The sequence below is a fragment of the Neoarius graeffei genome, chromosome 27 (genome assembly GCF_027579695.1).
Source record: "Neoarius graeffei isolate fNeoGra1 chromosome 27, fNeoGra1.pri, whole genome shotgun sequence".
Classification (NCBI taxonomy): domain Eukaryota; kingdom Metazoa; phylum Chordata; class Actinopteri; order Siluriformes; family Ariidae; genus Neoarius; species Neoarius graeffei.
In genome coordinates, this window is record NC_083595.1 from 11,075,274 (window position 1) to 11,093,438 (window position 18,165).

Genomic DNA, 18,165 nt, shown 5'->3' on the forward strand with positions numbered 1-18,165 from the left:
AGGAACTTGACCACATCAACCAAGTCTGTTTTAGAATTAATGACATTCTGATGCTCAACACACACCACTTTAACACACATTTTCATGACCTTTCATTCGTGTTTTAATGACCTTTTATTCCAGGGTCACTCCGATAACTGTTTGAAGATTCTAAATAAATAAAAACATTTTTCATTTTCCTCATCATTCTCAGGTAATAACAGTAACTTTAGACAGGTTATTTATTGAGGAATTCACCTGCAGTGTTCAGGTTACAGCACTCATGTGCTGATGAGGACCTCATAACTGATGTTGTCGCGTCTAAACCCGCTCAAGACTCCAAATCCCAGAGTTCACTGCGGCCTTCAAACATGGCCGCCGCGGACTACAATAACCAACATGCCCCGCCCTCCATCTCCGGAATTCTGATTCGCGAAAAGCCTGTTCCATAGGGTTGTGAACGATAAACCGATGCGACCGGATATTCGGTGCATCAGTAGCAGCCTCCTCAATCGATACGAATGATCAATGAATTCCTAGATGAATCGGTTATAGAGTCATGGATCGGGTATCGCGAGACTTTGAATCGGTTGGCGGCATTACACACGCGCCACGTCTCTAAAACACCGCGAGAGCTGAAGCTGCCCGCGAAACGCCGGAGCTGCCGAGCTGGTATTAGCATGAGTGATAAACAAGGGACGACACGGGAAATGGAGGAGGTGGAGAACGAAAGCGTCAGCCTGACCGAAGGTGATAATGCACCGGGAAAGATTTTCAACGCATCGGGAAACAAAAATCCAAGGTGTGGAGCGCTTTTGGGTTTTATAAGAAGGAAGGGAAGCTCGACAGAAGCCATGCTGTTTGTAAACTGTGCAGAGCATCGCTGGCGCGCACTGGCAGCACTACAAATCCCGAGCAGCATGCGAGGAGGAAACACGGCCAAGAGTCCGGTGAGTTCAAACCCCGCAGCAACGAGCAGGAGCGGCAGCAGCAGCAGCGCACAGCCAAGAACAGGGACACCATTTCTAACTTATTCACCAACTCGCTCACAATTCAGCGCCTGCTCAGGAAATCACGGCATCAATAACGCGTTTTCTCGCCGAGGGATTCTGTCCTTACAGCAGAGCTGAGTGGGAAGGATTTCAGGATTTGATTCCTCCGTTAGAGCCCAGGTATAAGATACCGTCCCCAAATCACATCTGACCAACACGTGCGTTCCAGCGTTGTTTGCCCAAGTTAAGAGCCAAGTTGAAAAAGGAGTGGCGAGAACAACAGACGCTTGGACGTAGGCCTGTAATAATGATCAATTAATCGCACGATAACTTTTAATGAGCTCGATAACTTTTCCGGCCGCGATAATTTCTATTTGCATGCTTGTTTGTTTTCCTCGTCTCTCTCTCTCTCTCTCTCTCTCCCCCCCAAAGAGACTGAATGTCAAAAGGCTTCTATCGGTCTCTACTGACTCCTCTCGTTTCCAGGTCTCCAACCTTTTTTCCTCTGAGAGCTACTTTTACAAAATAAAAATGGCCGAGAGCTCCTCATGTTTTGTAACATTTATTCTCATCGCTCATTTCGAAGAAACAAACTCAATAAGCTTTCTTTTCCTGAACATTTACGGTACAATATGTTACTGTCCACATCTCACATCCTGTATTAAAACATCACAAAAATATTATTATCGTTATTATTATTACTACAAATACAGATATTGTTACTTATTCACTTCTCCTTGTTATCTGTGTCCATGTCCCTGTATCACACTTCACAAAACTATTTACATGCACCAAGACATCTGAAAATGAAATGTTATCATGGATCACTTACAATTTCTACAAACCAAGAATCAAAAACTTTACCCAACAAAAAACTTTGGAAAGTCCGGGTCCGCTTTGCAGTGCGCAATAAATCCGGAGTGACGACCCGTCATTGCAGGTGATCCGTCAGTTGTAACAGACACCAGCTTTTCAATAGGGATCTTTTTTCCACAAAGTAATCCTTTACTGCGTTATAAATATCAACTCCCCTGGTTGTAGTTTTCAATGGGAGTAAGGTCAAAAACTCCTCTTTGGTGGAAAAGTTGCCAAACACCATCCGAATGAAAACAGCCAGCTGGGCTGTATCACTGCGGTCCACAGACTCATCGCACTGAATAGAGAACCATTTGCGCCTGTTCATGTCCGATTCCAGCTGTTTTACAGCATCTGCAGACAGCGCAGACACTCTCCTTGCCATGGTATTGGCACCAAGTTGTACATCGGCAATAGCAGACAAAATTTCCTCCTTATTTTTATGATCCCTTAACAACGTTTCAGCCACCGCGGTCATGGCCTCCTTTACGATCCCGCCATCAGTGAACGGCTTTTTCCGCTTCGTTAAAACGTGCGCCACTTTAAACGAAGCCTCTGTTGCTGAATTGGCCTTCTTCGCCGGTTTGGTGAACAGAGACTGTTGCCGTTGAAGCGTTGTCTTCAGCTCCGTTATCTTGTCTTTTCGTAGACTGCTACCCGCAGGAATGTCCCGCGAAAAGTTGCCGTGGACTTTGGCGAAATGGCGCTCCACATTACATCTTTTACTGACGGACACGCCGGCACCGCAGATCAGACACACACACTTGTTTTTGTTGTTAGTTTGCACTTTTTGTTTACAAAGGTCCGAACTGGCAGTTTGTTTTCCCTGTCTGAGCCTAATGTTTAATATCTTTTAAGGGCAATTTTGTTACAGAGACTTAATAATCCATTTTATTTATTGTTTTGGTTGTTTGATTTTTATTCAAGTGCAGTTTTTTGTTAAGTCCTTGCCGTAAGCCAGACTACATTAGGCTATTCTTATGTTAACAAGTCCATTTTATTTAGGCCTATTGTTTTTGGTTGTCTTGCAGTTCCTGTGTTAAATGTTCTTTAGAAAGTAAAGTTTATTGATCTTTGAAAGGGTGTATTTGCATTATTATTCCATTATCATTATGTTAGTTGAAAATGGTCTTAAAATGTCAATATTATCGTTTATCGCAATAATTTCTTGGTCAATTAATCGTCCAGCAAAATCTGTTATCGTTACAGGCCTACTTGGACGTCATGTGCGGCGGAGTCTTATGTGACCATCACAGCCCACCACATCGCTCCGGATTGGAAATGAAATGTTCATGTCTTACAGACCAGGGCATTCAAAGGATCCCACACTGGGAAGAATGTAGGTGCTCTGCTGAAGCAGGCCTGTGCTGACTGGAACCTTCTTGATAAAGAGCCAGCCCTGGTAACTGACACTGCCACAAACATGATTTTAGCTGGTGTCGAAGCAGAGATGAGCCCTCACCTCATGTGCTTTGCACACACAATAAATCTGGCCACACAGAAAGCCTTCAAAGTGGACCCAGTAGCAAGGTTGCTGGGGAGGGTGAGGAGAGTGGTTGGCTTTTTTCGCCGCAGTGTCAGGGCAGCAGAAATTCTACAAGACAAACAGAAACAACTGGCCTTGCCTATCCACAAACTCATCCAAGACGTGTCCACCCGGTGGAACAGTACCCAGAATATGCTTGAACGTGTACTGGAACAACAGCCTGCCATTTCTGCTGCACTTGTGTCCAGGGATCTCAGAAGAGGAGAAGAGATTAAGGGTTGTTTTACAATCAGGGTACGCAAGCTAAAAATCACATTTAACACTTATTATCTTCAATATCAAAAGGCTTGACTAAATAAACTTGGTTGTTTATTGTAGCCCTGTGATAGTTCTATTTACCATGCAAAAAAAAAAATTGGTGATAACTTTATTTTTGGTGAATGTATGGCAATATATGTCATATTTAGCAAAATTACTCGTGTCATTTAGAAAAAGTGCTTTTTTGACCACAGGTAGCTCCAAAAGGGATGCACTTAAATCATTCTTTATACCATAAATATTTGGTTCCATGTCATTGGAAACATAGTTAAGTTTTAATGTTGAATGCCAGTAAGTCTCATCTCATCTCATTATCTCTAGCCGCTTTATCCTTCTACAGGGTCGCAGGCAAGCTGGAGCCTATCCCAGCTGACTACGGGTGAAAGGCGGGGTACACCCTGGACAAGTCACCAGGTCATCACAGGGCTGACACATCGACACAGACAACCATTCACACTCACATTCACACCTACGGTCAATTTAGAGTCACCAGTTAACCTAACCTGCATGTCTTTGGACTGTGGGGGAAACCGGAGCACCCGGAGGAAACCCACGCGGACACGGGGAGAACATGCAAACTCCACACAGAAAGGCCCTCGCCGACCATGGGGCTTGAATCTGGACCTTCTTGCTGTGAGGCGACAGCGCTAACCACTACACCACCGTGCCGCCCATGCCTGTAAGTTTTCAGACTATTTTGATCAAATTAGTATGTAATTGTGTCAAAAAATGTCCTCTCCGAGACAGCTAATTTTTCAATATAAAATAACATATCTAAAATGATTATTTTCATCCTAAAATGTGGTCAAGATATTGGGACATAAATATTAGAGACAACTAACACAAAGCTTACAGCCTTATATTTAAAAGCACTATGGAAGTAGTGGATTCTGAATTGTCAACAAGAAGTCCTCTCCGAGAATCACTTCATTTGTTTCTCCCAGCCCTGCTTAAAGCTACACTTAATCTTGTTATAATACAAACTATTACACATGCCTATGTTCATATGTGTATTAATTTCCAGAAGTGCAGATTTGATAGTTTTTTTTTTTTTTAAACCAGTTTGAATCAGTTTGAATTTTGGACCCCTGTGACACAAACTTTGTACCCTGATTGTAAAACAACCCTTAACACTCTTAAGGACAAAGACTTCTGTGATATTGAAGACATTGTCAAGCTGATTGTGCCGGTTAAACTTGTGACCACCAGCATGTGTGAAGACAAGCGGCCCACACTCTCAGTGATTTCCCCTGTCAGAGCTAAGCTTAAAAAGAACTTTGAACCATCAGATGAAGACTCGGTGGTAATCAGAGAGATGAAACAAGCATTCAGAAATGACTTGGAGAAGCGCTACACCGGCCTGGATGATCTCTTCTACACTGCAGCAGCTCTGGACCCCCGCTTCAAATCTCTGCCCTTCCTGACGGACCATGATGCTGAGCGGACGTTCACAAGCATAACAGCAGAAGCTACATCCCTGCATAACAAGGTAAATCCCCCAACACAACATCATTTACTCAACACAAAATACATATTATGCATTCTTTAGTCTACTGTCATTAGATTTATTCTGACTGCTGTTCCTGTCTGTTTGATTGTTTACACTGCACACTAACTGTCTTTTTTATATTTTATTTCTAGACAACAGGGGATCCAGTCCAGAGAGACCCACTGCAGAGAAATCCATGTCAGACTGAACCTGCCCTTGGAGATCTGGACATCAGCAGTGATGCACCCCAGAACCAAGATAAGCCAGAAGGTTTGTGTATTTTATAACTTGTAATCAAGAAAGAGTTGACATTGGCTTAAACTCATGCTGCAGCTATAAAATATTAGCATACAACAACAACACATTCAATATAATGAGAGAATCGGCATGCAAAGAAAAATAGTTTAATAATGATGATGATAATACAACTTTTACATATGTGCACAAGAGTGTAATTCATTCTGACCATCAGATGAAGATAGATGAAATGGTAAAGTCAGGTACAAAAAAAAGCACCACTGAGGTGTGGCAAACAAAGCCAGTACATGGTAGCCGCGGGGTCTTAAAAGTCTTAAAGTCTTAAATTTAATATTCCAAAATTAAGGCCTTAAAAAGTCTTAAATTGCTTTGCCCAAGTCTTGATTTTTTAAACAAGGGTCTTAAATTTACTCATACTATTCTACAATGTGAAAACGTGGGTTTTGCGTAACATCAGTGAATTTCTTGGAGTATGCGCAAAGAAAGAAACAATATTGATACATTTTCGCGCCGGCGCAATCGTTGGAGTCCGTGGTGGAGAGGAGACTCCGCGAATCGCAGCATGGGGAAGTGTCATTTTAATCAGCAGTGGCTTTCAGATGAAAGATATCGTGATTGGGTGAGGGAGGTTCCTGGAAGCGACGTTGAAGCAAGATGCTGTGTTTGTCGAAAGACCTTCAAGTTGTCCACTATAGGTCATTTCGCTTTAGAGTCTCACATGAAGAGCTCAAAGCACATTGCATCTGCCCTCCACCGCCACCAGCCCATCGCTCAGTTCTGCACGGTTCAATCTCCGAATGCACCTGGAGTTGGCACTAGCACCACTGTCAAACGTCAGCAGCATCAGCCAAGCCAGACATCATCGGCAAGGCTAGCAACAACACAAGGGCCGAGCAGTGGCATGATGGGTGTCGGTGGAACCCCGACACTTCGGGCAGAGGTGCTCTGGATTTTAAAAACAATTACGGAACACCACTCGTACAGCTCGAATGAGGGCATAAGCGAACTCTTTTTAAGGCTATGTTCCCAGACTCGGAAGTCGCTACAACATTCTCCTGTGGAAAAAACAAAACGTCTTGGAGAACAAAATTCGGTCTTGCTTGTCTTGAATGTGAAGATTTGACAAGCAATGCACATAATGACTTTTAAGTATATCACTTTTATAATAAAAGTATTTTTACTTGAAACATTTGTCATTATTGGGAATTTGATCTGGTGTTCTACGACCGCATAATGGGTGCGATGTAGGTCTTAATTCTCATTTAAGTGGTCTTAAAAAGGTCTTAAAGTCTTAAATTCATGGTGGTCAAACCTGGGGAAACCCTGCAGTAATATATGGTAATTGTTGTCTATTTCAGATGATGACCCTCCTGTCAAAAAGAAGAAAATGTCAGCGTTGGACCAGCTGTTGGGAAAAGACTTTGAAGTGAGGATGGCAGCTACATCTGTAAGAGACAAGGCCAGTGAAGAAGTCAAGAGGTACAGAGAGCGTGATCTGTTGCCCCTGCAAAAAAACCCACTACAGTGGTGGAAAGAGCAGCAGGACTTGCCACTGCTGTCATCTCTCGCTAAAAGACACCTCTGCATCCCGGCCACCAGTGTGGCATCTGAACGGGTGTTCAGTACTGCGGGAGACATTGTTTCCACAAAACGTAGTCTGCTCAAACATGAGCATGTGGATCAGTTGATTTTCCTTAAAAAAAATCTGCCCTCCAACAAAACAGAGGACAGTGATGATGAAAATGCACAGGCATCGTGTAAGTGAACTACTTTGCTGCTTTTTGACCTGGGAAATGGCACCTCACACACAGTAGTTTGATTTATTTTATACATGTGTATTTCATCTCATCTCATTATCTCTAGCCGCTTTATCCTTCTACAGGGTCGCAGGCAAGCTGGAGCCTATCCCAGCTGACTACGGGCGAAAGGCGGGGTACACCCTGGACAAGTCGCCAGGTCATCACAGGGCTGACACATAGACACAGACAACCATTCACATTCACACCTACGGTCAATTTAGAGTCACCAGTTAACCTAACCTGCATGTCTTTGGACTGTGGGGGAAACCGGAGCACCCGGAGGAAACCCACGCGGACACGGGGAGAACATGCAAACTCCGCACAGAAAGGCCCTCGCCGGCCACGGGGCTCGAACCCAGGACCTTCTTGCTGTGAGGCGACAGCGCTAACCACTACACCACCGTGCCGCCCCACATGTGTATTTATTTTCTCTAATTTTTTTACACAAAGCACTTGTCACTGTGTGCATTGTTGCCACATTGTGAGATGTTTGTTTATAGGTGTGTAACTTGTTTACATTGAAATGTTGCACCTTTGTTACCGACCTCTAGTGTTCAAGACACGATGCTCAGGCTGAAATATTGTACCTTTGTTGTTACTATTCTGTGCTACTTTTACCTCTGGAGTTCCCATCCAACGATTCAGCCAGACTTTTTTTTTGGTCCATGTCTAAATACACTGACATGATTTTGTTATGTTTTTTTTTTGTGCCAGTCTTTTACATATTTGAAAAGAAACTATTGTACTGTCACTTTCATAGACTTGGCTTCTTTATTATATAAAATATCTACAACAAATATTAACCATAGAATCAAATCGTATCGTTCTTACACTGTATGGAATCAGTTCGTATCGAATCGGTCTGTAATAAAAGGATATCGTTTTTGAATCGAATCGTAACCTGTGTATCGCGATGCATATTGAATCGTTTATCACAGAGAGATGTGCAACCCTACTGTTCCACATTTCCCACAATCACAGCTGAAGTATATCAGGACTCTCAGAACACGTGTGGTGTGAAGTAAACGCTCAGTGTTCCAGGGCTTTACCCAAAGCACGGATACGCGGCACTCCGCCACACTGTGTGATGTCAGCACCACGCTGTCAGTTGCAATCAATCAATAATGAACAATGCAGAATACTTTCTGCACCTAAATATCTCCTATTCCCTTCTGAAAATGAGTAATAAGTATAGAAAGAGGAAGATATTGTAGGGTCATTCCATGTCAAATCTCCGAATGCTCCCACTCGACCATCTCAGATTTGGCTGAAAAAATTCCAGGAGGTTCAAACACTTCCCAGTAGTTAAAGTCCCAAATTTTAGCTCCCAACTCCTTATAGTTTTGTCATTTAAAAAAAATGTTTGCAACTAACCTCGGACCCGTTTTGAGCAGAGTTTTTTGGGGAGCCACTTTGAGATTGCTGTATCTAGAAAAGTATTTAAGCTAGGTCCTTCAAATTTTCAAGGGTCAAAATCTGGCACCAGTTCTTGTAGAATATGGACTTTTACATGTGTGCTTTTGGTTTATCATAGAATTCCGGGGGCTTGAATTTGCTCGGAAATTCTACACTACGCTCTGTGGCAGCATATTTGAAGGACTGTGGAAAGTGCAATTTCAAAGACAGACGCTTGATATTGCACATACACCTTCCCATATATACTGTGTACTTTGTGTTCTAAAATTGCCCCTCTGCGATGAGCGGTTTGGAAGATATTAAAGTTTAAAAATAGAAAAAAATAACTTGGTGACATTTTGGCATGTTATAGCAAAAAAATGACAGCATCCACCAACACAAAATTGACTGTTTTAGAAAGATTAGATGTCTGTTTTTAACATTTCCAAAATTTGTGATGGTGTTCTGCCTTATTTTTGCAAAATGATTTTTTGAAAATGTGGCGTTCGCATACACGCACAGCATTCATGGCCTATGAAAGCATTTTCAAATGCTAACAAAATACCCTGAATTTATGAGACACAGCTTAAACTCAACAAAAATGCTTCATTTGGTTCATGGTAAACTATACCTGAAGGATAACCTATATGCAACCTTTAGATACTGAAATATTGGAGCTCCAATACGGGTGAAAACTGAAACTGGTTTTCATTACAACATTTCTGTTGTACCATAATTTAGAAGAAAAAGCAACCTGTACGCTTCAGTTTTCATAGGCCATGAGTGCTGTGTGTTTATGCGAACAAGACGTTCCCCACCCCTGGCCTATATTGTTCAATATTATGCATTTTTTGTTGTGCAATGAAATTAATTATTATACATACATTATGGACCACTTTTTCCATGGAATAAAAACATGTATTCTATTCCGTTCTAGTGGGCTTATTGATGGCATGCAATACTGTTATCATATCGCTTATCCTACATGTATTACGTCACTCTCCCCAATGGGGAATGAGCGTGCAATATTGCAGGTTTCTTTTTTATCAGACATCTAGTTTTTGGGTTTGTTTACCTGACATGTTTCGACATGTTGCAACTATATTTAATATAAGACATAATGAACGTAATCGAAAGAAAAAAAAATATTGCAGGTTGTCGAGACAACATGACATCATACGTCGGAGCTCATGCGAAGATCCAAGAACAAAACTTTTCTGCTGCGCATACACAGAATCATTGTATGCGCAGCCACTGGGGGTACATGAGTGTACTCCTGGCGCCGGTCCCAAGCCCGGATAAATAGAGACGGTTGCGTCAGGAAGGGCGTCCAGCGTAAAACTGTGCCAAATCTAACATGCGGATTGAGAAGAGAAATGCCATACCGGATCGGTCGGGGCCCGGTTTAACAACATCTGCCTCCGGTACTGTTGGTCAACAGGGTGCCGGTGGAAAGTATGCTACTGTTGCATCAAAACGGAGAAGGAGAAAAAGAGGGGGGAGGTGTGTTAGGAGAGAGTGTGAAAGATGGAAGGGAAGGAGCTTAGAATTGAGGGTAGGAACTAGGGATGGGGCCGATCCAGTATCGGTATCGGGTTCCGATATCAACGTTATTCACGGATCGGAAATTTCCGATCCAACCTGCAAAGATTTCCGATCCATGAGACATGTCTGTACACATACTGTCTGCTGGAATGACTCCACAAGTGATTCCATGGTGGCTGCACTGCTACCTGATTGCAAAATGTGGAATGGATTTCCTGCACAGAGGCGAATCTCAATGAGACACACAGTAATGAGGAGACACGCTTCCGTTCAGGAAATCCATCCCACAGTTTGTAGCGAGCTAGCAGGTGAGCGTGGATGGAGCAGCAAGCTAACCAATTTTTCACCACAACATGTCAGCTGTGTGGAAATACTTTTTACTTGAAACACCGCAAAGCAAGACAGCAACGTGCAATGTTTGCAAAGCCGTTGTACCGAGAGGCGGAAGCTCCGTTGCGACATACAATACCACAAACTTAATAAAGCATCTGAAAAAGCACCACCCTAAAGAGCACGATGACTTCGTAGCCATGGGGCCGAAACACCAAAGTAGCCGGCAGCAATCACTTGAGCAGTCATTTCAAACAGGTAAACTTTCACCAGACAATGCTAAAGCTAAAGGGATCACTGAGAAGTTGCTTAACTTCATCGTACTCGATGACCAACCATTGTCAGTTGTCGAAAACGAAGGATTTCGCAGCCTGATCGAGCACTTACAGCCGAGATACAGTTTACCATCCAGGAGATATTTATCAGAGACGGCGCTACCTGAACTATACAACCGAGTGTCAACCAAGTTAGCTGAGAAGTTAAAAAGAGTTCCAGCTCTGAGCTTTACTACAGATATTTGGACTTCAGATGTCTGCCCAATGTCACTGATAAGCCTTACTGTGCACTGGATTGACCACGATACACACGAGCTCTGTTGTGCGGTGCTCCAGGTAAAAAAGTGCAGAGGCTCACACAACCGAGCTACAATCGCAGCATCCATTACAGAGATGTTAAATCACTGGGAGATCCCGCTAGAAAAAGTGCATGTAATTCTACGGGACAATGCAAGCAACATGAAGGCTGCGATGGAAGACATGGCAGTTTCTAGTCTGGGCTGTTTTGCTCACACGCTGCAGCTCATTGTGCACGAGGGGCTACTATCACAACGCAGCGTTAGTGATGCTTTAGCAAACAGCAGGAAGATCGTCGCACACTTCAAGCACTCACAACTCGCACAGTCTCGCTTGGAAGACCTGCAACGTGAGATGCAAGGTGGGGGAACTACAATTACACCAACTCGACTTGTTCAGGATGTTCAAACAAGATGGAACAGTTCCTTTTATATGATCAAGAGCCTTCTGAAAGAGAAGCGACCCCTCTGTGCATATGCTGCCGACCACAATTTACCTGCAACATTGTCAGCCAACGAGTGGGGTTTGCTGGAGAAAACAGTGACTGTGTTGGAACCCTTTGAGGAGTTAACCAGGAAAATCAGCTCAGCGACCTCTACTGCTGCCGACGTAATTCCAGCTGTGACCATTTTACAACGCCTGCTTGCCATGGAGAACAGTGCCGACAGCGGCATCAAAACAATGAAAAGCACACTCCTCCAAGCTGTCAACAGGCGTTTCAGAGAAGTCGAAAGTGAACCACTCTACGCTGTTGCCACTTTAGTGGACGCTCGATACAAGGACAGGTGAGGCATTTTTTTAGTAATTTAAGTTTATTTTTTAAGTTTTAAATTGAAAATTAAATAATGCTAAATCAAAACTGTTGATTGATTCCTAGCTTTAAAGTGGGTATTGTTAATGTAGCCTACAATGACTTCGATAAGGGGGAAATGCGTGTGCGCGCGCCTGTCTGCTGTCTTTCAGTAGCAACAAATAAATTGTACTCAATCTTTCATTTTTGTGTCAGATTCTTTACTAGTGGAGAAACTGCCAGGAGGGGGAAGGCCCTCTTGACACAAGAGCTTGAGAAGATGGAGCAAGCACTGCTCAGGGCCTCAGCTGATGAAGCAGGGACAACAGAGGCTGAGCCAGCAGAAAAGGTTGCTTGCATGGAAGCTGGGCCAAGTACTGGTGGTGGTACTCCAAGCACAATGAAAACCAGCTTCAGCAGTCTGTACAACAGAATTCTGGAGGAGCATGATGAACCTGCAGGAGGTACCCAGGCAGTGGTTATCCAGATGCAGATGTACTTGAAAGAACCAACAATAAGTGAGAAAGACAGCCCTTTCCAGTACTGGGCAAACAACCATGCTCGCTTTCCTCTTCTTGGTGCTGTTGCGGCAAAGTTCCTGAGTGCCCCTTCAACCAGTGTTGAAAGCGAAAGACTGTTCAGCACAGCATCCAATATTGTGGATGAAAAGAGGAATCGCCTGACAGCAGAGAGAGCAGAAATGCTCATATTCCTTAAAAAGAACCTGCCAATGTTTAAGTGAGATTTTTTGAATGCTCTAGATCAATCCCTGCCTCAGTGTTAACTTTTTGAGGAGTCATTTACTGTTTATTTTCTTTTGAAGAATAGTTAGACTCTGGTGCAAGTTTAATCCAGGTCACATTCTAAGTCAAACCTCCATTTGTGCTGTTCAGATGTACACTGTTTTATTGATGGTGGGTGTGAAACTTACATTGCACTTTATATTGCACTTTGATTTCAAGTATTTGACAACCTTGAATTGTGGCTGCTGCTTGAGCATGAATGTTTTATTGCTGCTGTGAATGATCACATTTAAGGCCATTTTATATGTGAAAACTTTTTTTGCTTTATTGTGGCTACACTTGTTGTGGCCTATACTTAATTTGTGAAGAAGTGAAAGCAGCCCTTCTGTCTTGAGTTTAATAAATGACAGTCAGTTTAAAATCCTTACAGTTGCATATTTGTTTTCAGGATGGGATTGTTACTGTTAGTAGGATTTCCTGTTTTCTGACCTTATACTTACCTCAAGTTGCCTTTTGGTACACACATGCATCCATTTGTTCATATCATAGTTGCCTGTAGAGATGAGTTTTTACCAATAATGATGATAATATTGAAATATTTTTGGTATCGGAATAGTATCGGTATCGGCAGATATTCAAATTCAGGTATCGGGATCGGATCGGAAGTGAAAAAATATGGATCGGTGCATCCCTAGTAGGAACACTGAATGTGGGAACATTGATGGCGGCACGGTGGTGTAGTGGTTAGCACGGTTGCCTCACAGCAAGAAGGTTCCGGGTTCGAACCCAGCGACCTGCGAGGGCCTTTCTGTGTGGAGTTTGCATGTTTTCCCTGTGTCTGCCCGGGTTTCCTCCAGGTGCTCTGGTTTCCCCCACAATCCAAAGACATGCAGTTAGGTTGACGTGGGGCGGCCTTGGGCTGAGGTGCCCTTGAGAAAGTTACAGAATCCCTGACGGCGCTCTTGGCTGCCCACTGCTCTGGGTGTGTGCACGTGTGTTCACTGCTTCAGATGGGTTAAATGCAGAGGATGAATTTCACTGTGCTTGAAGTGTGCATGTGATGAATATGTGACAAATAAAGGAATGGTAGAGCGACAGAGTTAGCAGGTATAATGGAAAGGAGGAAGTTGGACATTTTGTGTGTGCAGGAGACGAGGTGGAAGGGAAGCAAGGCCAAGAACATTGGAGGTGGATGCAAGTTGTTTTATTCTGGAGTCGATGGAAAGAGAAATGGTGTTGGTATTGTTTTGAGGGGAGAGTTGGTCAACAGTGTGATTGACGTGAAGAGGATGTCAGATAGAGTGATAGGCATGAAGTTGGAGATTCAAGGAGTGGTAATCAATGTTGTGTGTGCGTACGCCCCACAGGTTGAATGTGAGAATGAAGAGAACGAGTTTTTCTGGAAAAAAATGGATGAAGTGGTAGAAAGTATATCGAGGGAGGCGCGCATGCTGATAGGAACAGATTTCAATGGACATGTTGGTGAGGGAAACAGAGGAGATGAGGACGTGATGGGCAGATATGGTGTAAGAGAGAGAAATGTGGAAGGGCAAATGGTGGTTGATTTTTCAAAGAGGATGAATTTGGCAATAGTCAATACATACTTTGAGAAGAAAGAGGAGCACAGATTGACGTTGAAGAGTGGAGGAAGATTTACACAGGTGGACTACTGTACATACTCTGCAGAAGGGGTAACCTGAAGGAGATTGGAGACTGTAAAGTGATGGCAAGGGAGAGTGTAGCTAGACAACATCGAGTGGTCGTGTGCAGGATGAGCTTGAAAGAGAAAAAGAGGAAGCGTGAAATAGTGGAGCTGAAGATTAAGTGGTGGAAACTAAAAGAGGTTGAACACAGGGGCGTAGCCATCATTTTAGAAGTGAGGGGGACAAATTGTTCAGAGGTCTATTGAGTGATTTATCATCCTCTCACATTCAATTGCACCTCTCCTTAGCAGCTAAAGAACCACATAACCACAAACAGCACAGCACCAGGGAACCGACTTTAGTTCTTTAAAATGATATACTATCAAAATCTAAAGTCAAAATCTATAAACCTATAAAGTAAAATTTATAAATAGGATTAAGAATAGTAGTAGTGACATAGCTAGTTATTCTCTTCTCACCTGTGACCCTGCATAATCATCCCTGTTGGCCTCTGGTCCACTGTCTCCTCTCTCACCCTGCTCTTTCTATTGTGGCAATAAAGATTAAAAAACATGTGGAAAGCAACATTTTGAAATAGAATTAGGAATACAGTAATAATAATCAGCAAATTCATGTACTTTAAACTTTAACTACCACAAAAATAAATTAAATATTTACAAAAATAACAGTCAAAGGAACACAAATACATTTATATTCTTATTTTCTACCCAGAAGTGAGTAATCTTAGAGTAGCCAAAATGGTAACGCTACTCAAGTAAGAGTATTGTTACTTTAGAATAATATTACTCAAGTAAAAGTAAAACGTATTTTGCAACAAAACAACTCTTAAGAGTACAATTTATCCAAAAAGTTACTCAAGTAAATGTAACGGAGTAAATGTAACTAGTTACTACCGCCTCTAAGTTAGCTAGCTACAGTAGCTTAACTAACTAAATTGACATCTATTTGTCATCTTTTAGCTAAACATTATCTACATTCAACAGCATTACTCAACTTACACGGTTTGTTTGGAAAAAAAAACTGTCTAAAGTCTTTAGCCTCTTGGCTGGTTTGCTGAACATACAGAAGCGCTGCCCAGATCTGAATCACACCAAAGATAATCACACAATATTTTCTAAAGCATCTCTGATCACACACGACAGCGGGGTTTGTTTGTTTGTCGCCTTCGCTCCGCCTGCTCATGATACGTTTAGAGGCGGCTCGGAAAAACGTGTTTCCACATGTTAAAAATGAATTGAATGGTTGTAATGGCTGTAAAAAGTGCGGGGGACAGAGGGTACAAATACGGGAAGTGCGGGGGACATGTCCCCCGTGTCCACTATGCCCATGGTTGAACATCAGAAGGAGTTTAGGGAAGAAATGAGACGAGCATAGAGTGGTAATGGAAGTCTGCCAGAAGATTGGGATACTACTGCTACACTAGTCAGAGAGGCAGCAAGGAAGGTGCTCGAGTGGTCATCAGGAAGGAGGAAGGAAGACAAATAGACATGGTGGTGTAACAAAGAAGTGCAGGAAATTATAAATGAGAAGAGGCTAGCAGAGAAGAATTGGGTCGATCATTGAGACATAATACAGTGGAATGCCAGGAGCTTAATCGCTAATGGACAAGAATTTAAACATTTTATTGAAAAGCAGTATGTTAAACCAAACATTATTTGTGTTCAAGAAACCTGGTTAAAACCATCACTGCGGCCTTACTGACTTCACACACACACACATTTTCCTGGATTCACACCACCTAGGTGAGGTTTTTATTTATTTATTTTTTATTTTTTTTACGTGTTACAATTTTTGATGTAGATCCATAAAATTATACGGTAATTAAACTACATGTAGAGTCTGCTTGTGCTTTTGGGAAAGATCTGATTTAAGGCTGGAAAATCTGAAATAGCATGAGGACCACCTTGCAACACCAGACATCCTAAGTCTCCCGGAAGTTCCGGGAGTCTCCTGCATATTGATAGCGGCTCCCTGATGCCGCAAATTGGAGAATATCTCCTGGAATCTAGAGCAAGCGCATGCACGCGAAACATTAATGTCTGCATCGCGCATCTTAGAATGTGCGCATGCGAGGGAGCGTGAGAGAGACTGCGCGTGTGCCTGTTCATGTAGCGCATGCTCGACAAAGAGAATCCTGATTGGTTTACTCAGCAAAATAAGCCAATCAGCTTTCAGTGTGGGTGGGCTTTTATCTCTTTTCTCGAGGACCGAAGTTTTCAGTTGAGTCAGTGCAGCCTACAGGACCGTCATGGCAGAGAGAGAGCGCGCGCCCCAAAAAACGAAAATACAAAACCCACTTCACCTCAGATTACACAAAAGAATCTCCCTGTCTAATAAGGGTCAACAATAATGACAGTTTCGCGCGATGTACTGTTTGCAGCAGTGATTTCAGCATTGCCCATGGTGGCTTAAATGATTGTAAAGGACATGTTGAGGTGAGGAGTGTCATTTAATGTGCATTATATTTAGGTCTACAACAGGCTGCCATGAAAAGACCAAACTTATTGAAGATTTCCATAAAGTAACAATGTATGAATAAGCAGTTTACATAAATATAATATAATATAATAAAATATGCTTTCATATCTTTTAGGGAGCACAACATACAGTGCCTTGAAAAAGTATTCATACCCCTTGAACTTTTTCACATTTTTCCATCTTACAACCACGAACGGGCGGCACGGTGGTGTAGTGGTTAGCGCTGTTGCCTCACAGCAAGAAGGTCCTGGGTTCGAGCCCCGGGGCCGGCGAGGGCCTTTCTGTGTGGAGTTTGCATGTTCTCCCCGTGTCCGTGTGGGTTTCCTCCGGGTGCTCCGGTTTCCCCCACAGTCCAAAGACATGCAGGTTAGGCTAACTGGTGACTCTAAATTGACCGTAGGTGTGAATGTGAGTGTGAATGGTTGTCTGTGTCTATGTGTCAGCCCTGTGATGACCTGGCGACTTGTCCAGGGTGTACCCCGCCTTTCACCCGTAGTCAGCTGGGATAGGCTCCAGCTTGCCTGCGACCCTGTAGAAGGATAAAGCGGCTAGAGATAATGAGATGAGATGAGATGAGATGAGATGAGATGAGACAACCACGAACTTAAAAGTTTTTTATTGAGATTTTATGTGATAGACCAACACAGAGTAACACATAATTGTGAAGTGAAACGAAAATGATAAATGGTCTTCAAAATTTTAAACAAATAAAAATCTGAAAAATGTGGTGTGCATTAGTATTCAGCCCCCTGTACTCTGATACCTCTAAATACAATCCAGTGCAATCAATTGCCTTCAGAAGTCATCTAATTAGTTAATAGAGTCCTACTGTGTGTAATTTACTCTCAGCATAAATACACTTGTTCTGTGAAGGCCTCAGTGGTTTGTTAGAGAACACTGAAGAACAAACAGCATCATGAAGACCAAAGAACTCACCAGACAGGTCAAGGATAAAGTTCTGGAGAAGTTTAAAGCAGGGTTAGTTTATAAAAAAATATCCCAAGCTCTGAACATCTCAAGAAGCACTGTTCAATCCATCATTCAAAAATGGAAAAAGTATGGCACAACTGTAAACCTACCAAGACATGGCCGTCCACCTAAACTGACAGAGCGAGCAAGGAGAGCACTGGTCAGAGAAGCAGCCAAGAGGCCCATGATCACTCTGGAGGAGCTGCAGAAATCCACAGCTCAGGTGGGAGAATCTGTGCACAGGACAATTATAAGTCGTACACTCCACAAATCTGGCCTTTTTGGAAGAGTGGCAAGAAGAAAGCCATTGTTGAAAGACAGGCATAAGAAGTCCCGTTTGCAGTTTGCCATAAGCCATGTAGGGGACACAGCAAACATGTGGAAGAAGGTGCTTTGGTCAGATAAGACCAAAGTTGAACTTTTTGGCCTAAATGCAAAGCGCTATGTGTGGCAGAAAATTAACACTGCTCATCACCCTGCACACACCATCCCCACTGTGAAGA

General features: G+C 42.8%; 2 protein-coding genes across 2 annotated transcripts; both read left to right on the forward strand.

Annotated features, from left to right (window-relative positions):
• Positions 1-429: 429 nt before the first annotated feature.
• On the forward strand, positions 430-7,318 carry LOC132874905 (E3 SUMO-protein ligase ZBED1-like). The gene is made up of 4 exons (XM_060911396.1): positions 430-1,151; positions 3,036-5,119; positions 5,272-5,389; positions 6,736-7,318. The coding sequence occupies exons 2-4, from the start codon at positions 4,841-4,843 to the stop codon at positions 7,140-7,142; spliced, it is 804 nt and encodes a 267-aa protein (XP_060767379.1). The 5' UTR covers positions 430-1,151; positions 3,036-4,840; the 3' UTR covers positions 7,143-7,318.
• A 126-nt stretch (positions 7,319-7,444) lies between these two features.
• LOC132874888 (zinc finger BED domain-containing protein 4-like) lies at positions 7,445-14,844 on the forward strand. Its single transcript, XM_060911366.1, has 2 exons — positions 7,445-11,803; positions 12,025-14,844. Exons 1-2 carry the CDS (start codon positions 10,470-10,472, stop codon positions 12,548-12,550), a joined length of 1,860 nt encoding a protein of 619 aa, XP_060767349.1. The 5' UTR covers positions 7,445-10,469; the 3' UTR covers positions 12,551-14,844.
• Positions 14,845-18,165: the final 3,321 nt, after the last annotated feature.